Source organism: Aythya marila (genome assembly GCF_965140915.1).
Source record: "Aythya marila genome assembly, chromosome: 1".
Taxonomy (NCBI): Eukaryota; Metazoa; Chordata; class Aves; order Anseriformes; family Anatidae; genus Aythya; species Aythya marila.
In genome coordinates, this window is record NC_139042.1 from 56,457,263 (window position 1) to 56,480,430 (window position 23,168).

At 36.6% G+C, this 23,168-nt stretch overlaps 1 protein-coding gene across 2 annotated transcripts in view; it reads right to left on the reverse strand.

Moving 5' to 3' along the window:
* Window positions 1–23,168, reverse strand: part of NALCN (sodium leak channel, non-selective) — a gene marked incomplete at both ends in the record, with an annotated part of 220,901 nt that overhangs the window by 103,202 nt on the left and 94,531 nt on the right. For both annotated transcript variants that reach the window (XM_082751957.1, XM_082751956.1), the window contains one exon: window positions 5,709–5,840. In XM_082751957.1, coding sequence (XP_082608083.1) covers window positions 5,709–5,840 — 132 coding nt within the window. The remainder of the gene's footprint in view (window positions 1–5,708; window positions 5,841–23,168) is intronic.

Consider the following 23,168-nt stretch of genomic DNA (forward strand, 5'->3'; position numbering starts at 1 on the left):
ACATTGGTAAGATCAAAATTGCTACTTCAAATTTTCAAAAACTTCCATAGTAATAAAACAACTGAAACAGGTTAAAAAAAAAGGATGATGGGACTTAATCATTAAAACAAAAACAAAAAAGAGGAAATTCAAGCTCAATCCAGAATTGGCATATTTTTTTCACAATTTTAAAAAAGAGATGATATAAAAGAAGCTGAGCAGAGGGATAGGATAAAAAAAAAAAAAAAAGGATAACCCGTGGGGTTCTTACAGAGGCCTTTCCTGAAATAGTTACACAGTGAAATGCATGATATTCAAAAAAGTGAGACAATTCTGTATAGATTTATATCTTCAAAACTTACTCTCTTTCTTCTCTCATTAACAAAAACCATCCTGGCTAGACACATTTCTTTCTCACTTGTTTTCTTCATTTACTTCTCTACATACTCTGAGATATTCTCTCCCTCATTTCCCAGCAGCCAAGAAACCCAAGACGGAAAAGATGTTTTTCCTTCTCTCAGCAGCTTTGCTCTCTGACCCTTAACACGCTTCGGGGCATAAAGGAGCCATTAAAATAACATTAGGTGGTATCTATATACAACTAATAATTTACAAGTGCTGTGCAAACATTAACAAAGTACAGCTCAAGCCTTCTTTGAGCTAAAGTATTATTAGTCTTTTTTATTACAGAATGTTATGGCAAAAGATGGAGAGATTAACTGATCGCATTGAGGCTTATTGGATTTGGTAGGTGGTAACAAAATTAGAGACTAATATTTGAATTCTGAATCTGACAGTCACAGTCTCTGGGATTCTGCCTTATGTACTTACATTATTTAAAATCAGTCCATCAAAAATACATTTATCAACATGAAAGATGTTGTTTTTGAGACAGATAATTAAAAATGTACATATTTTATGTGTACAGGACTATCACAAGAAGGAATAATGATGGAAATCAAACACTGAAGTGTATGTCCTATGCTAATTCCTCTAGACCATATAGCTGTTTATGGGTGGTGCTACCATCTATACTTACATGGCTTTCTCAAGGCATTCAAAACAATTACCAGTCTTCAAATATCCTCTGAATGATTAAATCAAGGCAAAATGCTTCATAGCCCTCCAAACCTTTCATTAAATTAGGAAACAACTGTTGCAAATAAATATTTGTGTGATTTCATATATACACACATTAGTGTACACAAGATGCTCATATTCTTGAATGTATCTACCTATTTTTTCAGCCTTTATAGTTCTAAGAGCTCCAGGAGAATAATATGCCAAATCTGAAGAAACTACTCCTCCACATGAAAATCCCAATCTAAAACACAAGGAAAATGCTATATCAAAAATTTTAAAATGAAAGCTCATTTCTAAAGTAAAACAGATCTAATTAAGTCTTAAAAGAGTAAGGGGGGCAAATTAGGAATGGGGAGTAGAAAGCTGCTGGAATTCACTTTCAGAGCAGGTGGAATAACAATACTATTTAAATACACCATACATACTTCAGAGTACATAGCCTTCCCATTAGGGACAAGACTAACAAATATGATGTTAAGTGTATTTTAATTTATTCTAAAAATGTGTGGGCGGGATCATTTGCATTTTACATGCTTGTCAAACGAATTCAAACCACTAGCACTTAAAAATGTATCAAATGGTTTGCATAACATCTGATTACATTTATACACCTGTCTTCCTGCTGACAGAGCTTGTATTTTTTTTTCCTTCCTTGTAATTAATTACAGGAGAAGATTGAGAATATCTGAGTAGAACTTTTTCTTAGGTGTGAAATGCAATGCAATTTTACAGACATTTTTAAAAACTGAAATCACTCCTTCCATTGCTGTAGAGACAGGGGAAAAGCAGATTCACCTTAGACACCAGAACAGACCTGCACAGGAAAAACAGGTGTAACACATGAGTGGCCACCCTCCACCAGTTTACAAACTTTGCCAAAACGCCTGGTTGTCCTTGCTCTGAATGATGAAATAAGGGTGGAAGGCAAGTGAGGCAACAGAGGAACGACCTGGCTGCTCTCTGAGGGCTGCCTCCCACCCAGCCACCTGGAAGCTTTATGGTGTTAATGCATCAATTTTCAGGCCCTTTAAAACAGTACTTGTAGGAATCCCACCTGTGCCTGGTAAGACTTCTAATGTGTAGCCTCCGTTGATGGAACATGCAGTTTATGCAGTGGCATAAAGACAAATATTCAGCACTATTCTGTCTAGGTGCTGAGCAGGTAAAGTCAACATCCTCAGCCACAACTACTAAAATGAGTTTGGAGTTCTATTCTTTCCAAGTTCTCACATACTATGTTGTTTTCTTGACTCATCCTGTTAAAAGTCTCTCTTTGTTTTCCTTGCAGGGCTGATGTATCTAAGTTGAAATGCATCCCAAATTCTTATTTATTACTGAATATACTAAATCATGCAACCAATGGGACCTGGGTTTAGAACTCATTTCTACCCTCTTTTTGCCTCACCTTTGCCTTGCTTTCTTTTGAGACTGTCTTTTTCCAACAACAACAAAAAAGCAGGATTTTTTTCTTGGTACTGAATATCTCAATAACTTAACTTAGGCTTGTCTGTTTAGTTTAAATGGACATAGTAGTGCATTTATAGGCCACTACAACTTGTGACCATGAGAATGAATCTACTTTTTTAGACCGCATCTGCTCCTTAAGCCAGCAGCTTCCAGGATGACTTCTGGAAAAGGCATCTGCTGGATGTGTTTGCTTTAACTTGTCTGGCTATTTCCTTAAGCAAAGGGAATCCTCACTGCTGTTGGCTGCTCTGGTGAGCTGTCTCTGAAGGGAAAGTGTTCTCCAGACCAGTTTAATGAAAAATATAAAGCAACAGCAGTGCATCCTGCACGAACCAGTCTCCCTCACCAAGGAAACAACACAGCCACTGTGGAATAGTCTGCATTCTTTGAGTATGCAGCCTTTTTAAGGCTCTTAAAAACAATTTATTTGTACACACTGTGCTGTGAATAATAAGATTCACAATAACTGAGTAGGAAATGAAACCACCTTATCAGTTTCTCCTGTTTCTTAGGATTTTTTAGGCTCTTCTGATGCTGCATTTTATACCACCTGCCATAAAATACTAGGGGGTTGTTATTTGATTTTTATAGGTTCTATAGTGAAAGAATCACAGGTTAAAAAACAAACAACAAAAGAAACAAAAGCCAAATGGACAACAAACAAGTATGCCTTACAGATCAGCAGAATACCTTTCCCTATTCCAGACTACTTTAGCTTATAGAAAAGTAAACACGTAGAATATAAGCAAATTATTTTTCTGACAGCTTCCTCACTAATAAATTGGTATTCTGATCAATCTAAGCTATGCAGAGACAGAAAAATGTATCCTTAAAGAAAATGAGACATTGTTCATAGGTCAGAAATTTAGTACACTAATCTACACAATACACTCATTTTGAAGTATAAAACCCTGGCAAGTATTTCTATCAAAAAAAAAGCCCAAAACCTAGACTTCAAATAGACGTGGAAGAGAGTATTTCTAGCACTGATTAATAAAAGCATAATTATACTATATATTCAGTGCCAAAATAGAAATAGCACATGCAGCGTTTCCTATTTTGAATATAAATAGAATTAAAGTTATTTTGTTAAGAATCCAGACTCCACTTGCTGTATCCTGGGCATAAAGAAAAAATGCCTTCCATGAAAAGTTCATGGTCTCAGGCTTTAATGCTGATTTAATTACTCGTTTTGTCCTGGAGATTAAAATGAGTTTCACTGTCTTCACTTCTATGAAGTGAAAATATTGTCAACCCTGCAGGGGTTATCATAAGAGAATCCAGACTTTGTTGGTTTTATTCCAACATCTTATTCCCAGGATCATATTCTTTCACATTCATGTTGTTTTTAGAATATGCTCAGAACTCAAGATAAAATAAAGATAATACATTAACACATTTCACAATTATTCTTTCTATGACAACTGTCTAAAAGTTGAGATAATTTCAGTATGTTAAATGTGTGGGCTTTTCTTAAGAACTTGTTTAATGTCTGGAACAAAGTAGTTTCATAACTCTTTGGGAGGAGGTTGTTTAGTCTTGATTATAATTTGAAAATATGAAGCCACCACTTAGCTACCTTCTGACTGGTATTCTGGTTCTAAACAGTGAAACTAAGCCAGAACTTGTTTTTCTGAGATGTAGGGTGAATCCCATATTTGAGATCTGATGAGTCCTACCGTTTGCTGATCAGCAGTATGGGATATACTGCTGAAATGGTTCAGTACTGATGCAACCTGCACTCTTTTGAGGGCTTGGACTCTGGTGCTACCTTTAATTTTTCCTTGTTTTCATGTTTTTGTCTCAGAATTGGTGGTTTCTGCTTTGTAGGACCTTAAGAGATCACACACAAATTCTAAAACTAACAGAAATTTAAAAATGAGTACCAACTCAACCTCCCTTAAAACAATGAGATGCATTAAGCACCATAATGTTAAGCACTACCAGGTTTAAAGTTGAGCACTTGAGCGTGAGTCACAAGTCTATTTAGACATTTAAAACCCCAGGAGTACAAGCCATCAAACTTCTCGACTTGCAATTCTTCTGCCATTGTCATTGTCAGCCTTGAAGGCAATACCAGAGGCAGCAGAATCACAAGTCAAAACATGCTGTCAAGTGCACTAGCCTAAGAATGTCAGCCCCAGGAAGCGAGGCCATAAATTACTCTCAGGGCGTCTTCTTTTCAACTGGACCCTCTGGCTCCAAAGGACGGTGTAATAATTATTGAAGTCAGGGGAACTGCAGTAACCACACAGCTAGACATGTACAATCCAGGCAACAGTGATCAGCATCTTCAGAGAACCCATCTCAGTGAATTTCAGCAGTGGTAGCTTTATCTTCAGATAAAGTGACAATTCATAGTGCTCATGGAATTAAGTATTGTTGATAAGGAATGCTACAGTACTGATTTCACTCTTGATTTGGGAAAAAAATGTATTTGAAACTATACCTATATATTACTACCACATAATTCAAAACTTTTATTTATTTATTTATTTATTTTGATAACTGAACTAAACTAAAAAACTAAAAAGTCATGTAAGCAATGTTCTAGGCACTTTAGCACATGCTCTACAGCAATATCTTTGACAAACTAAAGAGTCAAGCAGGCTCTCAGCCAAAACGCCACGTAAAAAGAAACTGTTTTCCTCTGCTACACTGGTTCAGGAGCACATCCTTCTCCTTCACTGAATTTAAGACTGAATAAATGTTCCTTTGCATTGTGCTCTTGAGGTTACTGAAGCTAGGCTACTCGCAACACTATTCTGGTTATGCTCAAGGACCATCTTGAAGACACATATATGTCAAATAAAGATGATTTAGAAAGAAATACAATATTTAAAGACAGAGTTTTGCCATTTTTTAAAGTTAAATTCTTACGGATGTTACAGTCCTGGTGCAAAAAGATAGCAACTCAGCAGCCATGCATTGCCTGCAAATGTTATACTTAAGCCTCAGCTCATTACCACTGACATTTTGTTTGAGGAAATTACCTTTCAAAAGGTTGTAAAATAGGGCTGTCAGACATTGTCAGACAGAGGAACTTGAACAAGTTAGCAAAGAATTCTTGGAATGCTTAAGGGAATAAAAAAATTACGTACTTAAATGTGCTTGACATTCACATTTTCTACTTTAGCTTATCTTGAAAAACATCTAGATAGTTGTTTCAGCATACTCACCTCAGCTAGGTAAAATTCATCATACTGTCTCTTGAAATTTTCTCCTTTGTAGTAGTTACTAGCAGCAACAATCACATCTACAGCCACCATGCTTAGTATGAACATATGAAACACTGATGACCTCATCATTTTCTGCAAAAGAAAAAGAAAATTTTATCATCAAAGTGACTCAACCACATGCAATATAAAGCTTTATTATACTGTCAAAATACAATCAGCTATAATAATATGTTTTATATAGCTTTTTTACACAATTCTAAATTATTAATCTTTAAAAATATTCCAATATATTGCTTCAGCTGGTTTATGTATGCAAGATTATATATATATATTTACTTTTCAGTTTGTTATTTGCCAACTGACTTCTTACTGGAGGTTTATGATGTAATGTGATATATATTACTTTAGTAAGTTTAAAGCCTAAACCATATTTCTAACTACTCAGTTCCCCTTGGTTACTACTCCATTTTGATTTCTTCATGCAGATCTTACTGACTTGTTGTTCAGGATCAAGTAACATAAATTCTATCTTCATCACCGCCTTTACTCCAAGAAAGACAAGTGACATGGGATTTTCCCACAGTATTCTCCTGGAGAAGCTGGCAGCCCATGGCCTGTACAGGTACACTCTCTGCTGGGTTAAAAACTGTCTGGACGTCTGGGCCCAGAGAGTGGTGGTGAATAGAGTGAAAGCCAGCTGGCTCTACCTTCTTTGCATTCTCCCTTCAGGTATGTATAGACATTCAAGAGATTCCACAAGTCTTCTCTTTTCCAAGCTGAGTCTCAGCTCTCTCAGCCTTTCCTCACAGGAGAGGTGTTGCAGTCACTTAATCATTTTTGTGGCCCTCTGCTGGACTCTCTCCAGTATGTCCACATCTCTCTTGTACTGAGGTGCCCAGAACTGGACCCAGCACTCCAAGTGTGGCCTCACCAGTGCTGAGTAGAAGGGAAGGATCACCTCCTTCAATCTGCTGGCAACACTTTTCCTAATGTTGCCCAGAGAGCTGTTCGCTTTCTTTGTGGCACATCGCTGACTCGTTCAACCTGTCCCTTCAAACTTGCAAGGACTTTTCTGCTAAGCTGCTCTCCAGCTGATTGGTCTTAAGCCTATACTGGTTTATTCCTTCTTCAGTGCAGGGCTTTGCACTTCCCCTTGTTGAATATCTTGAGGTTTCTGTTGGGTCAGTTCTCCAACCTAACAAGGACCTTTTGAATGGCAAAATGGCAACACAACCATCTGTTGATCAGCCACTCATCCCAGTTTTCTATTATTTGCAGAGTTGCTGAAAGTGCACTCTGTGCCATCATCCAAGTCATTAAAGACGATGTTAATGAACGAAGCATGGCCTTGCAAGAACATTGTCCAGATCCCTCAGTAATCATGCGTGTATCCCATCAGATTGCATGGACTTCTGTATGTCCATTTTGTTTAGATGTTTCTTAACCCGATCCTCTTCCACTAATGGTTTCAAACTTTCTCATGGGTTTCAGGAGTTGGTTTTCCTGAAGGTCAGTCTTACCCATCAAGACTGAGGTGAAGAAGGCACAAAGTATCTCATCTGTTTCCATGTCACCAGCTTCCCTAACCCATTCAGCAGCAGGCCCACATTTTCCCTAGTCCTTCTTTAGCTGCTGTTGTACCCATGGAAGCCCTTCATGTTCCAGATTCAACTCCACGTGGGCTTTGACTCCCATCTCTGCCCAATAGTAGCAGTACCCCATCTCTGCTCAGACAGCAGCTCTGTATTCCTCATGGGATACCTGGTCCAGCTTCCACCTCAAGTGTGCTTCCTTTTATGTATGAGTTTTGACAGCTGCTACTTGTTCATCCACGTGGGACTTCTGCCACATTTGCTTGATTTCCCACATCTGGGGATGAAACATTTTGAAACTTGCAGAAGATCCCTGAAAATCAGCCAGCTGTTCTAGACTCTCTTCTCCTCAGGACTGTATCTCACAGAATTCTTCCAAGCAGATACCCAAACAGAGTAAGTTTCTCCTGAACTCCAGGGTTGTGGCCTTGCTTTTAGCTTTATTCTCTCATTGCAGAACCCTGAACTCCAACATCTCGTGGTCACTGTAGCCAAGGCTGCTCTGACCCTCACAACCCAACCAGTTCCTCTTCGTTTGTAAGAGGTCCAGCCAGAACACCTGCCATCATCATCTCCTTAGCCTGTGTGTTAGCAAGTTACCACCACAGCACTCCAGAAATCTACTGCATTGTTTGCTCCCTGCTGTGTTGCACCTCCTACAAATATCAGGGAGCTTAAAATGCCCCAGAAAAAAATATGGGGGTCTGTGAATGTGAAAATGTTATAGTAGAAGTAAGTAACATATACATTTACATTTGTAAGGATATATTAACTGTTAGAAGACTTCTACACATATTTGTAAAATACTAACTCGGTCTTCAGTGAGCTGAGGCTATGTTGACAAAGACATATTTACATTTTATGTTTAACCCTGCCAGGAGCTTAAGGTCTTGACTTAACTACAGTCCTACTGTGTTTTACCTACTGTTTTGTTTGTTTGTTTGTTTTTGGTGGTCAAATTAGAACACAGTACAGTATATATGGAAGACTGCAAGGACCAGCAGTTGTTCAGAGTTTTAGCAGACTTGCTAAAATTCATTCTCTTTGGATCCCACTTAAATTGCAGTGGAGTGGAGAATTTGCACAGTTGCATGCATTCAGCTAACAGGAGTGCCTCTTGCCATCTTAACATCTGGATTTAATCTGTGATTCACTGTTAACATTGGAGACGGAGGACAGTTCAACACTAATTCCAACTGGCTTTCTTTAGACCCTAGTGGCACAAAAAATGCTTATGTATTCCCACCAAGAAAGGGAGGCTTAGGAGATAAAGCCTGACAGGCAGAAATGTACATAACAAGCCTTGGCTAATAACAATGCCTGAAGTGCAGTGAAGTCTCTAAAACTCGAGTGGCTAAATGAGGTCTTGCTTTTATTTTTAAAGCACAAGGCATGCTATCAGGATAAGATAATAAAAGACATGACTACTGGTTTCAAGCATGCATTTTTTTAAGTGTATGATTCAAAACAGGTAGCATCTTATCTGTTACATTTCTATTTCACACAAGTTCTAAACAGCTAGTCTCTCTGCATATTTTACACTGTATTTTTAATAAGTGTCAAAATTTCCTTCATAGTAACAAAAAGTATGCTGTCTCAATTGTGACAGGACTTGCTAAAAAAAATAGTAGATCAGGCTGTAAAATGCACTTTTCTCTCCCTTTGTAAAAGCAAAAACAAAATCAGGAAAGAAAAATGGTACTAGAAGAAGAATAAACATACATAAACCACTTTGGTATTGGTATACATGTATAATCATGTATATTTTCTCATTACAGTCTGCAGTCTGTATCTTGGGATACTCATAAAAAGGTTTTCCAGTGCTATATTTAATTCTGGAAAAAAAAAATGCAAAAATGTAAATAATATGCTAACAGTAGTATAATAAGCTCAGTAACATTCAATAAAGCTTCTTGTCAGTTACTAAATGCTGCCTTCCCCTCTCAGCTAAACTGAAAGTAGACAATTTAGATAACAGTATTATGTTTGCATATCACAATTTAGCACCAAGATAATAATGAAAGAGGTCCAGACAGGATACAAGCTATGCACTGGCTATATAAAGGCAGCAACACCTGGATGAGGCAGGAGATTAGGAGATGGCTGTGGCAGGCAATGTCAGAAGCAGCCTGTTGCTAGCAGAAAGACAGAAAGCCCAAAGGGCCTGCAAGACGCAAGTATGTGAGCACACGCACAGCAAAAACACTATGCTGAGGAGACCCAAACCAGAAACTCATTACTTTTAAATCCCAGGACTGGGCTGCTCATGGGCACCATATATGCATCCTGTGGCTTCATATTCTATTATAACTTTTTGGTATCAAAGGTGAATATAAGCTCATTATATACAAGCACAAAATATTCTTCCTGGAGGAACAAATAACTGGATTTACATTAGCTGTGTGACCCTTTATGACATATTTATTACTGTGCCTTGAAACATTGAATGGGCTACTTTCTTATTTTTTTCTTTAGCACTGCAAAATCTAGCTGCTCACCTGTCATGAACACCATACATGATAAGCTTCCTTCCTGCTGGCCTCTCAGCAACAGACTGCAATATCCTTAGGAGATCAATGTAGCCCACACACCTACTGTGCCCAGCTTCCCCCCTACTTTCATCTGTCTTATTTTGTTCTTTTTGCATCACAGAATTTAATTTGGATTTGTACCCTTGAAGTGGCTCAGCTGCACCTCTATTGTAATGTTTGACCACAAGTCTTCACTGTCTCTTTACAAATTTCTGTAGGACATTTGGAATGAAGTGTAAGAAAAAGCTGAATTTAGCCCACAGCACTTACCCAAGCCTTAAAAATTATTTTGGATCACCAGATTAGCAGTGTGTCATTTGGAGTACAGCCCTTTTCAGAGCACACAGCCATGGAAAATTCTCTTTGCAAACTTGAAAGAGACATAATGCCAGGTTTTGTTCTTGTTTAATTTACTGACCTTTTTCAGCCCTTGGATGTACGTTTCTTAAACTGTGCAGGAATAAGATGAGAGAAATGTTCTGATGTTGCTGTCAGCCCATTGCATGACGGGAAAATTGAGTCTAATATTGAATTGGACGTACGATTAGCTGTGCTGAAGCAGTCTCAAGTGAAATGTCCTGTTGCTGCCATCAATCAGCTACAGCAGTGAAGAATTTCTTACATCTACTGTGAGTCACTTCTAATGCCAGCATCTGGCTTCATGCAGGATGACGGTTCTCAGTGTCCAGGACAACAGTGTGATAAATGTGGATGGCACAGGGCATTAATACTTCCAGGGCCCTCAAAACCAGTGTAGGACAACCCTTTGGCAATCCAAACTCTTTCAGTGTTTGGAAACACACAAGGGAGTTGAACATTTGCTTTGTGAGTAGACTGGAATTTCATGAGAGCAGAAAAGCCTTCTAAAATTCTACATTTTTCTTTTTCTTTGCATTAAGAATGTGTTTATTACAGCTGAGGCACTCTAAATGAAAACAAACAAAACAAATCCCCCCCCTCCCCCAGATATTTAACATTGCAGATTCACCCAAAAGATCAAGTAAGCAATGAAATGAATTGCTGACTAGAGAATAATACCTGAGTCACTTAGTCTGACAGAGCTTTACCACACGTGGGCCTAAAGCAGGCTTTTGTCACTCCAGCAGTGTCAGAACATAGTACACTGCTCTAATACTCCTTCCAGCTTCCTACATGGCAGAGGGAGGATGAGTGACACAAATTGGCCTTTGCCAGCTCTCTCGTGGAGGATATCCACAGCAACTGCCACCTTACACAGCTAGAGCCATATACGCCCTGAGTTAGGAAAGCAGCACTCCATGCAAAATGCAGTCACAATCCAAACTAGAATAACTAAATGAAATGGAAGTATATTTTCCTGATGCTAAACACCTTTTGGGGGCTCTACTTGTATCAGGTCATTCCTTATACCACCATCCTTTACATCTCATTTTTATTTCAAGTCTATAACAGACCTTACTTACCAAGTGAAGAGGTATGCATTGCAAACTTCTAGGGTCTGACTGACCTACTAGTAACATGTGGGCTATTTTACCCTGATGTTACTAGCTCTAAACTGGCCAAGCCGGTAATGCTCAATATTATCATGTGAAACCTTGAAAGAGGTGTCTTCAGAGGGGGCAATGGTTTTAGTTCAGATTTATGGAAATTCATACTGCATTTGACAATAATTAACTCTTGGTGATGACCTAAGGAAAAAACACTGATGACAAATTGGCTTGAAGAATAAACAAAATACGTACAAAATCCTTACATTTATTACTACTAAGCAAGACATGGTGACAATTTCATACACAGAAAAAGTTCTGCTTGTTTTGGCCATTTAATGTGTTAAAAGTTCAGAGGACGTAATTGTCAGACTGGCAGCTCTTAAAAGTAACAGATAAATTAATGAGCAGTGTAAACATCATTTAACTAAAATACTTTGATAACTTTCTGTATGGATATGCAGTCTTTTTCCTAACTTAGTACTCTCAAAGGTTGTATCCATCAACAGGAAAAATACAGTTCTACCTTTGTATTTTAGATATACTTTAACATTTCCTAAAACATCAGCATCTCCTCCTCCCATGTTTTAATAGGATGGCTTGGGCAAGCTGTTTACTCCCTTTTCGTCTTCATTAGCTTTTGCCATTTACTTAAGGAAGCTAGGTCCTGCTAAAATACTCCAGCAAAGCTTGCAGGTATGGCTATCAAAAGACTTTACATGAGCTACATGATTATTGTGATTAATTTTGCACCTATCACTACAGTGGCATTGTGGATTATTTGTACTAATGTCTACACACGCCTATTGGAACACAACCCATTCAGGTAGCTGGAATAACTTTTGGCTTATGAAAGTTGTTATTTACATGTGGACAAAAGAGTTTCTATTTTTATATTTTAAAATAGTTATTGTGATTGAAAAGGTTACATTTATGCTACTCCAATCTTTTTTGCTCACAGGCCTGTTGCAGCCTAGATTGCGCTAATGCAGTGGCATGAAGGCAGTATGACTTCTAGCTCATTTCCATGTGCAGCACCACTGGAAACTTGTGGTGCCATTAGAATTTGTAACTGCTCTTTAAGTCTTATGGTACCTGGTACTTTTCTTAGAGCACCACTATCTGGAGTTACGTGAGTATCACAGAATACAAAAGCCTTGTTCAGAAAAGCTAACAGAACATTACTCAAGTTCGTTACGGCAGCACAGAAAACAGTAAGTCAAAAAAAAAAAAAAAAAAAAAAAAAAGCATTATCAGTGAATTCTCATACTTTTTGGCATCCTCCTCAGAGCTTGACCCACAACACCAAAATACATATAGAGGGATCATGTGTTTTGTACAATAGGGACAGGTTAAGATGTATGTGCAAAATTAAGAAAGGAACATGAGAAATAGTCATTCAAGATGCTAGCAAATTTTGGTTTGATATTGGCAGCAGGAGACATAATATGCCTCAGAGTCTATTATAAGGTACAGGTCCTGCAAGAAGTCTAGACATAACAAAAAGAAAGCTTGACTTTTAGGATTCTATGCAACATGATTTCTAAGAGTAGCTGAGTAAAGACTCCATCTTGGCCTAAAGAAAAAAACAAGGTTTGATCCTGTACAGGTTTATTATACTTGTGGTGTTTATTTAATCTTTTTCTTTCTTTTTTTTTTTTTTTCTTTCTTTTCTCTCTCTCTCTTTTTTTTTTTTTTTTTTTTTAATGAAGTGCTGGAAGGTACCTTGTCTATGAAAGGAGCTTTAGAAAATCACATTCTATACACTGCTAATCATAGATAATTCATAGCATGAATAGGATAAATTTGATTTTCATCTTGTTGGTTAATGGCCATCTGAGCAAGTACAAAATTGTGAAATTGCAGGAAATTTTCCCTTTTGTTTGCAGAATATTGTAGAGCATTTTACAAGCTGTGTAACTAATTTTCTATAAACCATTTTGCTTTCAACCTACTTTATGACTGCCTGACAAAGATATGCTTGTAAGGAGAATTTAGCAAATTATTCTCATGCTCTGCAATCTGTACATTTATGGGAATTATTAAGCATTAACCACAAATTTTAAGGGAACAGACTTCTTAATATCTTACATGGATGCAGTTATATATCAATGTAGGGCGTTATAAACCACTGTAGATCTGAAATATCATCTGTATTGCAGAGGAACTTCAAAGTGCTAGAGAAATTCAAGTAATCTAACTTCATTGATGAAACAAGGTGAAAGGTGAATTTGAAAGACACTGAGAGGGATGGCTTATAGACAGTGCAAAGAAAATCTCAGCTCAGACATTCACAACTTCGGTGAAAGCAGGGAGGTAGTCCCTCCTTTCAAATACAAGCTGCCTGTCCCAGTGAAGTGAGAATTGAACAATTCCTCACCGGTTTAGGCAACGGAAATGGTTGCTTTAGCATTCTTCATGAAGGCAGAGGACTTTTCAGGGCAGTGAGATGGATATAAAGACCCTTTCAGGTACAATAGTCTAATGGCAAATCTCCTTGAAAACTCTAGTAACGTAAAGATGATCTTGTACATCATGGAGAACCTTTGTTCCCAGTCGTAGGAGATAATGCAGAAGATGTGGAGATATTCAAGGAAGGACAAAATCCCACAGAACAAGTAATAACTTTAGAATATGCCGTCAGAAACCTTTCCATAAACACTATATATCTGGCTGCTGCAGAGGTGACTCTAGTCTGGCAGAAAGAACAGTGTAGACAGAAAACTGCCCTGGCTTGAAAAATATTATATGCATTTCACTTTACCGTGCTTCTCTTTTCCACCTTCTACCTTATCTGATCAGCATGTAACGGTTGAGGATCTATTTGTTTTTACATGGTGTACTACTTCTGGGGCCTCAAAATAAGCTGCAAATGGGAGTATTATTGAATAATGGCATCATATCAGAACAGGACAATATGACATACCAGAAGATGCAAATATGTGCTCCAATATGCAAGCGCAGTCCTGCTTTTCATGCTATCATAATACATTTTTTAAGGCAACACATATCACTTTCAGATTATTTGTAGCTAAAATTACACAAAATTCAGCAGTTGTCAAGGTCTATCTTCCAATAATCAAAATGGATTTTAATATAAGCAATTCACTGAATTGTTTGAAAATACAAGCAGTTCATGAATCTGTCATATTGTACCAGACCTTCCTGTCTTCTTTTGCTCAGCAAATTTTGATGAAAATAAAAATGTACTTAAAAAGAAGAGAACAGAATTCTAGTCAAAGAAACAAAGTAAAGTCAGTAAAACAAGAAGAAAGAGAATATGCACTTAGGAAGTAAATGAATGGAAGTAATGGCGGAAAGCTTATTGAAGAGAAATGGAAACCTGTAAGATATGACTTACAATTAACCAAACTTTAAAGGGAAAAGTTTCTGTCAGAAATTATATACTCTTTTCCTCCACATTCTAGATTCGATAGCCAAAGCCTTATTTTTGCTACAGGGCAAAAGAGTGTTGCATATGCCTTTTTCAGACAAGCTGCATTCTGTTAATTCCTGTAATAACAGAGTAAAGCAGTAGTATAGATATTCTACCACTAACAGTAGCCACTTTTCTCCTTCCACAAACTTCCAAGAGAACAGTCAATAAGAGAAATGGTGACTCTTCTGCCCTAAAAATCCATGAAATAATGGCTTCTTTGAAACTAAATGAACCTCCTCCTCCTCACCAGTTTATAAATCAGCTAGCGCAGATATGTCATTTTCTTTGCAAAAGATACAGAGGAAGTAAGCAGCCTTTCAGTGCCTGCAATCTGACTTAGAGAAATGGAAAGCTGCAGCTGCAACATAAAAGAAACCTAAAAATACTACTTAAATTGTTCATGACAACAATAATGCATAAGGATTGTTACCTTCCTCTCAGATTTTAAAACTCTTAGTAAGTCTATCATCACCTCACCAGTAATTTTCTTAAAGCTCTGAAATTCAAAACAGAACTGACAGAAGATGAATAGAAATTTAACTCTTTTTTTTTCTAAACATTGCAACACTGTTCAATTCAGCAAACACAATGAGTCAAAAGAATTATTTTATAAAAAATAAAACAAAACAGGCCAAAATAATTTTTGGTTTATTACCAGTCTCTTCATCTAAGCTGTAGGAATGAAGAGGACCCTGTACTTTACCAAGATATAATTAATCGCCCATCTGTCCTATGTGAATTCATATGATTCCTAGCACCATAGTACTTTCAGAAATAAAGCCTTCAGCTTCTTTTCCTTTCAAAATAATAATAATAAAAAAAAAATCTACATTTTCAAATTATCACTGCTCTCTTAACAGTAGCTTAGATATCTGAATTAGTTTAAAAGCACAGTGGTAAATGCACTTAATGTCAGATGCAGGAAGAGGTAAAGACCCAACCTAACACTCCCACCACGTTACATTATGGATTAATACACCATATGTGCACATAAATGTGTTTTGAAAAGTATGTACACACATCTCTATATGTGTGTCTGTATATATATACACACTTAGAGAGTAGGCCAAATTTCTAGCTAATTTTTGATGCTGTGCTCTGTTGGCCGTGTTATAATGGATGCATTTCACATTCTTAATCTACATTTTCTAATTTTCTCTGAAACCTCAAGTTGCTTCAGAATCTGCTATACAACATTGTATTTACATATTGTTTCTGAATCCTCTACATATCATGAATCATAGAATAGTTTGGATTGGAAAGCACTTTAAAGACCACCCAGTTCCAACCCCCTGCCATAGACAGGGACACCTCCCACTACATCAGGTTGTCCAAAGCGCCATCCAGCCTGGCCTTGAACACCTTCAGGGATGGGGCATCCACAGCTTCTCTGGACAACCTGTGCCAGTGCCTCACCACCATTTTTTTCTCATAGGAAAAAAAATAATCTTCCTAATATCTAATCTAAATTTCTTACCCTTTTTTAGTTTAAAACCAGTACTCCTTTTCCTATCACTACACTCCCTGACAAAGCTTTCCTCTCCTGCTTTCTTTTAGGTCCTCTTTAGGTACTTTAAGAGCACTCTTTAGGTACTATTTCACGCACATCAATAATGTTGACAATTCCTATTTTTGTATACTTTTATTTTGAAAATATTTTAACCACAAAGAGGAAAACAACAACAACATAAAAATGTCTTGTTTACTATGCAGGACAGCTCCATCTCTAAGACTAAATCTATTTGCCATTATTCAAAAGCTGTACCATAGGCAAGCAGTAGTACATAAAATGTTGATCACTCCTATGGCAACATATCAACTCTCACTTTGACTAGTAATTGATTATCACATGTGCTTCAACTTTCCTCCAAATTGCAGGGGTGATGAGTGAGTAGGTAAGGAATTTGGAACCCACCTGTTCTGTGGTGAAGTGATGATGAAAAAGCAGAAATAATACCCAAATGTTTCAAAGGCTGTCTAATATAGGAACAGCAATAAATATGTCCCTCTGAATAACTTCTTTTCCAGTATCAAAATATGTGTGTTTATGCATTTAGTTCCCCCTTCAGAGATCTTGCTGCCATAATTTCCAAACAGTATAAAAATGAGCTTCTTAGAAAGCAGATCCTCAAGGAACTTTTTTTAAGTTGGTTTTCTTTTTACTACTATTGAATTATGCTATTTGAATTTCCCAGACAAAGACTGGGAATCCCATCCTTTATGGAAAAGTGCCAAACTGAAGTAGAGTTACTTATCTTCTCATAGGTCTTATTACAGTTTTTTATCTTACTACAACACTTATAGCATGAGTGTTTTGAAATTCTTTAATGAGCTAAATTTCAGTGCTTTTTCATAGCTCTTAGATGGTCAAGCTGTTTAAAACTTACAGAAGTACTTGGACAGCACTAGCAGTACAAGAATACTTCAGTTCTTTGAGAACTTCTCTTCCTAACCAAAAACTACCAAATTTGCGCAATTCTACCCAGAATTAATGAAAATCTTTTCCTGGGTTGTGCTGCTCATTTGTACTGATTACTGATTTCAGATTTCAATGCCCTGCCTAACAGTTAATTAATCTTCTGGGTTGCTATATTTACTTGTCTTAGGAACACAGAGTACTATATAGTTTGGACAGGCAATAGTTACCTTTCTTAAAACGCTTCAGGTTCTGGTCTCTATCACCTTTATATAACAGTGTTTATGTGCCCAAATGAAGCAATAAAACTTCACACTGTGGGAGAAGTTTTTGTGTCGGGAAATTGGTAATTGAATTAAATTCAGCACACAGTGGATATGTTTCAAAACACACATGCATCTGCTTCATACAAAAAGGTTTAGAACATTCAGAAGTAGTTACTCAGGTATGGGAGGGGAAAAATAGAGAACATATCCATAGCAGCATGCTACTGAAAATCTCATTTTTAGAAAATAATGTTTTTCTAAAATGAGTTACTTGGCTGTATAAATAAATATAAAACATTTTGATGGAATTTCCACCTTTTGATTAGAACAGTTTTTCTTTGCATTTTCCTTGCATAATTTAATTACCACACTCTTCTCAAAAACTTGTGATTTACATATAAAAGCAGAGATTACTTTGAAATAAATCAAATGCTCCATTAAAGAAGTGATCAGATGAATAATTAGAATGAAATAAGAATTTGCACTCAGACTCAAAACCTACTTTCTAATAAAGCAGCTTGCATTCAAACAAAATATAACTCACAGAAGAGTCACTGGAGTATTTTCACCAAACTGGAGTAGTGTGGGAAACTGCTGACTACTTATAGGCTCTGTCACCTTTAGTCAGGGGACAGCAGAGCTAATCAGAGATTTTGACTGCCATTAATTTGTAGGGCAAGAGGCAGTGACTGCCTATGCCCTTTCCTTTTTCTTAAAAGGAATCCATTCTCCACGTCCACCTGCTACACCCACTACTGAGCTACAGCTATGAAATCTGTCTTCCCTTCACTAATGTAGAACTGGAGGTGTAGGCATGGAAAGGCAACTCAAACTAATGTGGCCTTGATGAAATACAACAGCATTTCAGAATAAAAATATGTTAAATCTACGCTAATGGAATTAAGGTTGGATTTGGACTGGGCCACACAGGAATCTTGATGAGGCGAGAATCATAAGACATGGGAGACTGCAGCTTTCTGGTTATTTTGTAGTTCATCATTACAAATTTAGTTCAATATCCACACAAAAATAGTTTGGTAATTGAATGAGTTGCACAATAGCTCCTCATTTTTGTAACGATACACAGAAGTGACTTATAATGGTCATTTTCAATGTTGCTGTCTTCTATAGTGTTTATTTTAATAATTTTATTTAAAGAAAAGAGAGAAAAGACGTTAAGATTGTCTCAAGCCTAATAATCTAAACCATCATTAATCCAAATTTCAGTCCTCTTTGAAAATCATTCTGCTACCTCCCCCCCCCTCCCCCAAAAAAAGAAAAATAGTATTTCCCAAACCTGCATATTATTCCCATGTTTCTTACTGTTTTTCCAAATAGGATTAAGAAGAGTTAAAAATGTAGATGACATATGAAAAGAGAGAAACATACCACACAGTGTCATAACTATGGTCATACTTATTGCAGAAAACCCAGTAGGTCCTTCAAAAGGCAAATCAACAGATGGATCAAATGGAGGTAAGTCTTGTTTCAAAGGCTGGGAGACCATTTTTAGGGGTGTACAATTCCATTTTTTGGACTCTTTTCACCATCGCAACTTGTTGGAACTGTATTTGCCTCTTCTAGTTTGCTGAGCACAGGTTCTGCATGTCTGCTTAGCTGCAGATAGACCCTATTTGCAACAATGTCAGTTTTACCTAGTTAAGAGCCGCTTTGCAGAATGCTGCTAGAAATGGATGAGATTACAGTAAAATAAGTGGGATTGAGAAAGCAGTAAAGACACCCAAGGTAATGTGTGATTTTGTATGAAAATAATAAATTTTGTGGGTGTACCCTCAATACACAAAAACAACATGGATAGGAAAAAGCTGTTTAAGTAAAAAGAAAATACATAAAAAATACAAAATAGCTCTTATGATGCTCTTCTCCCTAAAACCCATCCTTTAAAAAATTATTCCCATATGTCCTTCATGAATTGTCATTGCACAAATATTTACCTGGTGTGAGAGTACATGGGGTGGAACGTAAAAAATCTCATCCTCACTTCATGTGAAGGACAGGAAAGCAGAACTGAAGCAAAGGAGAACAAAGCTTTCAGAACCATAGTGAGCTTGTTAAGAGTACTGATGTAACCTTGATGGCAATGATACAGGAACTGCCATTTGTGGACAGTGTAACTCATTCCAGGATAAGAATTTACATGAGACTTCTTGCTTTTCAGCTGGTGAGTGTACTGTTCGCTTAAACATGCAGAATGTTAAATCAAGGTGGGAATTGAAAAGAAAAGAAATTAAATAAAAGAGAAAGGCAGGTTGAAAGTTTGGCATCAGCACATACACAGCTGTTTTAAAAAGTTTAATTAAAAAATAATCTATAATTGTGAATTGATTTTGATATATACTAAATCAAAATGAAGGAGCTAATTAGTAAACTAAATCTCTTCTAGTTTGAATGGTAAGAGTTTCCATTGAAGTTAACTTCAAAGGGTTTCTTTAAAAATGTTAGCATCAAACATTTTTGGAGCAACAAAGGAATATCCTTTGATAGGAAAATTCTGTTGTCCTATATTTGTAGCATATAATTCTTATTTGATAATTCTCAATGGAATTATAAGGTATCTCATAAGACTTGAGGAAAGAGGAAGTATGCTGTAATTAAATGATAAAACAAGCTAATAACATAAATCTGACAATATTGCTGCAAGTTCTGCAAATTTATGTTTTCTCATTTGAAAATCATTCAGTTGATTTTATTTTTCCAAGGAAGAAGATCTACAGCTCTTTTATAAAAGGTCACACTGATATATACAATACAATAGTATTTCCATGTATACAGTCATCTCTGAAAAACAGGAAAATATAGAAATTCAAGCTATTTCATAAGCATGTATTTTATATGATTTTGATTATATCAGGTATTAAGAAAGCTATTTTGTCTTTACCAAAACCGAAGGCCACTGAAATACATGCAAAATTGAAGAACTGTTTGTAAGACATCATGAAATACACACTCCCAGTGTACTTTTAGCCTCTACAAATTATTTAGAGGGAATTGCTGTCACTGTCATATTGTAGCATGCTGAGCTAATATGCCATTCTAAATACCTATGAATTACAGACTATACAGACATATGTGTCCAATTTTCAGCTTTGGCAAACTATAGCTTTATTTCTAACAGATGAAATTTTGTGTGCCTGCAAATTAGAATATGCTCAAAAACTTGTTGTTAATATATGAAGAGTAAGGCCCAGTGAAAATGTGTCGGCTCAGTACGTGGTTCAGTATTTGAAGAGTGAATATGGCTGGAACTTCAAATCACCTTTAAATCACCTGGAATTTGAGCTGTTATCAATTACTATCTTCAAATTATATGAATCACCTTCCATAGATTTCTTTCTGCTAATGATAAGAGTGCCTAAGGTGATCAAGTCTGATCAGTACATTTAATTGTCAGAAAATTGGCAAAAAAAACCTCCATTCCCTTCTATGTCAACCTTTGTTGTACAACCTTTGTATCAACATAAATATCTATCCATAAATATCTATCCTTGCCCCCATTCCCACCCATATGACTTTTAAGTAATTTTAAAATTAATTTTCAGTTAATGTTGCTAATTTACAATTTCAAATAATGTTATCCCACCCACAACCTTTTGTAAACCACAGTTAAATTCTATTGTTCACTCTTTGCATAACAAAGCTTATTCTTCTCTTAAACAGCCAGTAGGGTTAATCTTACTCGCTATATAGTCATGATTAATAATGAATAGAAACAAAGTATACATTTACAATTTATTTTTTTTTCCATTCTGTGCCTAAGGAACCTAAGTGTTCGTATTATTACAGACAATTTTCCAAATGATTTGTGAGACTAACTACACTGTTTCATATATACCCACTGGTATTACTGGCCTTTAATTTAAATGATGATGCAAGTTCCTAATGTTTTTAGCTTAAGACATTTGCATAATCACAATCCACCGAAAAGAGTTTGTAGCATTTACTATGTCTTCTGTATGTCCACTAAAATGTCTCATCATAAGCTTCTTACTGGTTTATGAAAACACAGCAGACTCACATCTGGAATAGTCTTAGAGATCAAGATTTTCAAACAGCCAGAGGATTTAAGCATGTAAGTTCCTCTGAAGAAATTAAGTAAGTACAAAACAATTCTTGGAATCGCTAAAGTACAGAACATCATTAATTCCAAGAACTAGACAGTACTGTAGAAATGTGTTCAAGATTAAGGATATGCAGGAAAATGAATTTCTTATAGCTACAGTAAATTTAAGGAACTTCCTTTTTTCATCATATTTATAGCTGGGAGAAATAAATAGCTAGTTTCTCCCATATCCCCCTAGAGCACGTCCCTTTTGCCTCACGGGTTTATGGCATTTTTATTGTTTTCAAGACTGTCTGATATCTGATTTATTCCAATCTATTTCAACCAATTTTTAATGACTGCCAAAACAATACTGTATATTCAGAACATTAGAGATGAAATCCTTCTCCACTGCAACTGGTGGCACAGCTCTTGCTGTGTCTGATAATGCCAGGGTTCTACTATTTATCTTCTGCGCTTCTCCCAAATGGAAAGAGAGAAAATTTGGAGGAAGAGAGGGTGGAAAAAACTGCACTGGCCACACACCCTGTCCTCCTCAGTGGATGTTCTTCTCTGAGGGATAGGGTAGGAATAGGTAGAACAAGGTCTCTAAACACTGTCACTTGGCTCTATTTAGCATGGCAAAACACTGAGAATTCCCCACCAATTTCCTTTCAGAAATCCAGACCAAAAGCAGTGAATCATCCTCTTTTGCAGCTTGTTCAGTGAATAACAACCTGCTTCAGAACACTCAAATGAAAGACCTGCAAGCCAAAGTTGATGTCTTTGTACCTGTTTTTTAATTTTTCTTACCGTAGAATAGTTTCCAGATGAAGCTGATTTGGGGATAGAATTTTGAACAGAGAATGAAAGCTGTTTCTAATAAAAAATATTGTATATTATTCTTACAAAGTTTAGTTTGAAGCTAAACTGCTTTACTTCATTCTTTAAAATAATGTTCACTTGAGGTAATCCTAGAGCTCTTTGTATTCTGTATCAGTTTTCTCTTTAAAGGGTTTGTTGACTGACTCCAAGTCAGTACTCCTTTTGTGATGGATCTACTCAGACCTTTTCCTTAGAGAAATCTGCCCTAAAAAGACCAAAAAGCTTTTAAGCAATACTACCATCAATGACAAAAAAAAAAAAAAAAAAAAAAAAAGTCTGTATTTTACTTGAAAGAAAAGTAGAAAGTTAACTCTTTAAAAAAGGAAAAATGAAACAAAACAAAACACAAAACAACTTGATTAGAAATCATAGGAATTCAAAAGGCTCTTAGATGGCTCTCTCCTTGTCCAAGTGTCCTTGTAGACAGATCATTGTTCCAGGCTTTGTTTTAGTGAACTCAATGACATTCTCAATTGCAATAAACTCTGCTCAGCCTGCTCTATTCCCCAGGAAATTTCTTATCACCTCTCTGAGGATTCTTGCTCACTGCCACCTCCAAGTCTCATGGCATAAGTTGCAAGATCCTAATGCTTTAATGGAATGATGCCTTGCCTGACATTATCCACATCCTTTGCAACCATTTCCATTTGAAGCGTGCTCTGTGGCATCCTTGAAAACAGGTCAGTGCTCTCCTCTCAGGGGAATCCTTCTCACTCGAAGCACACAAATAAAACAAATATGCCACAAAAAAAAAAAATAATACAAAATAAGACATAGTGTAAGACATAGTGTAAGCCAGTCTCCC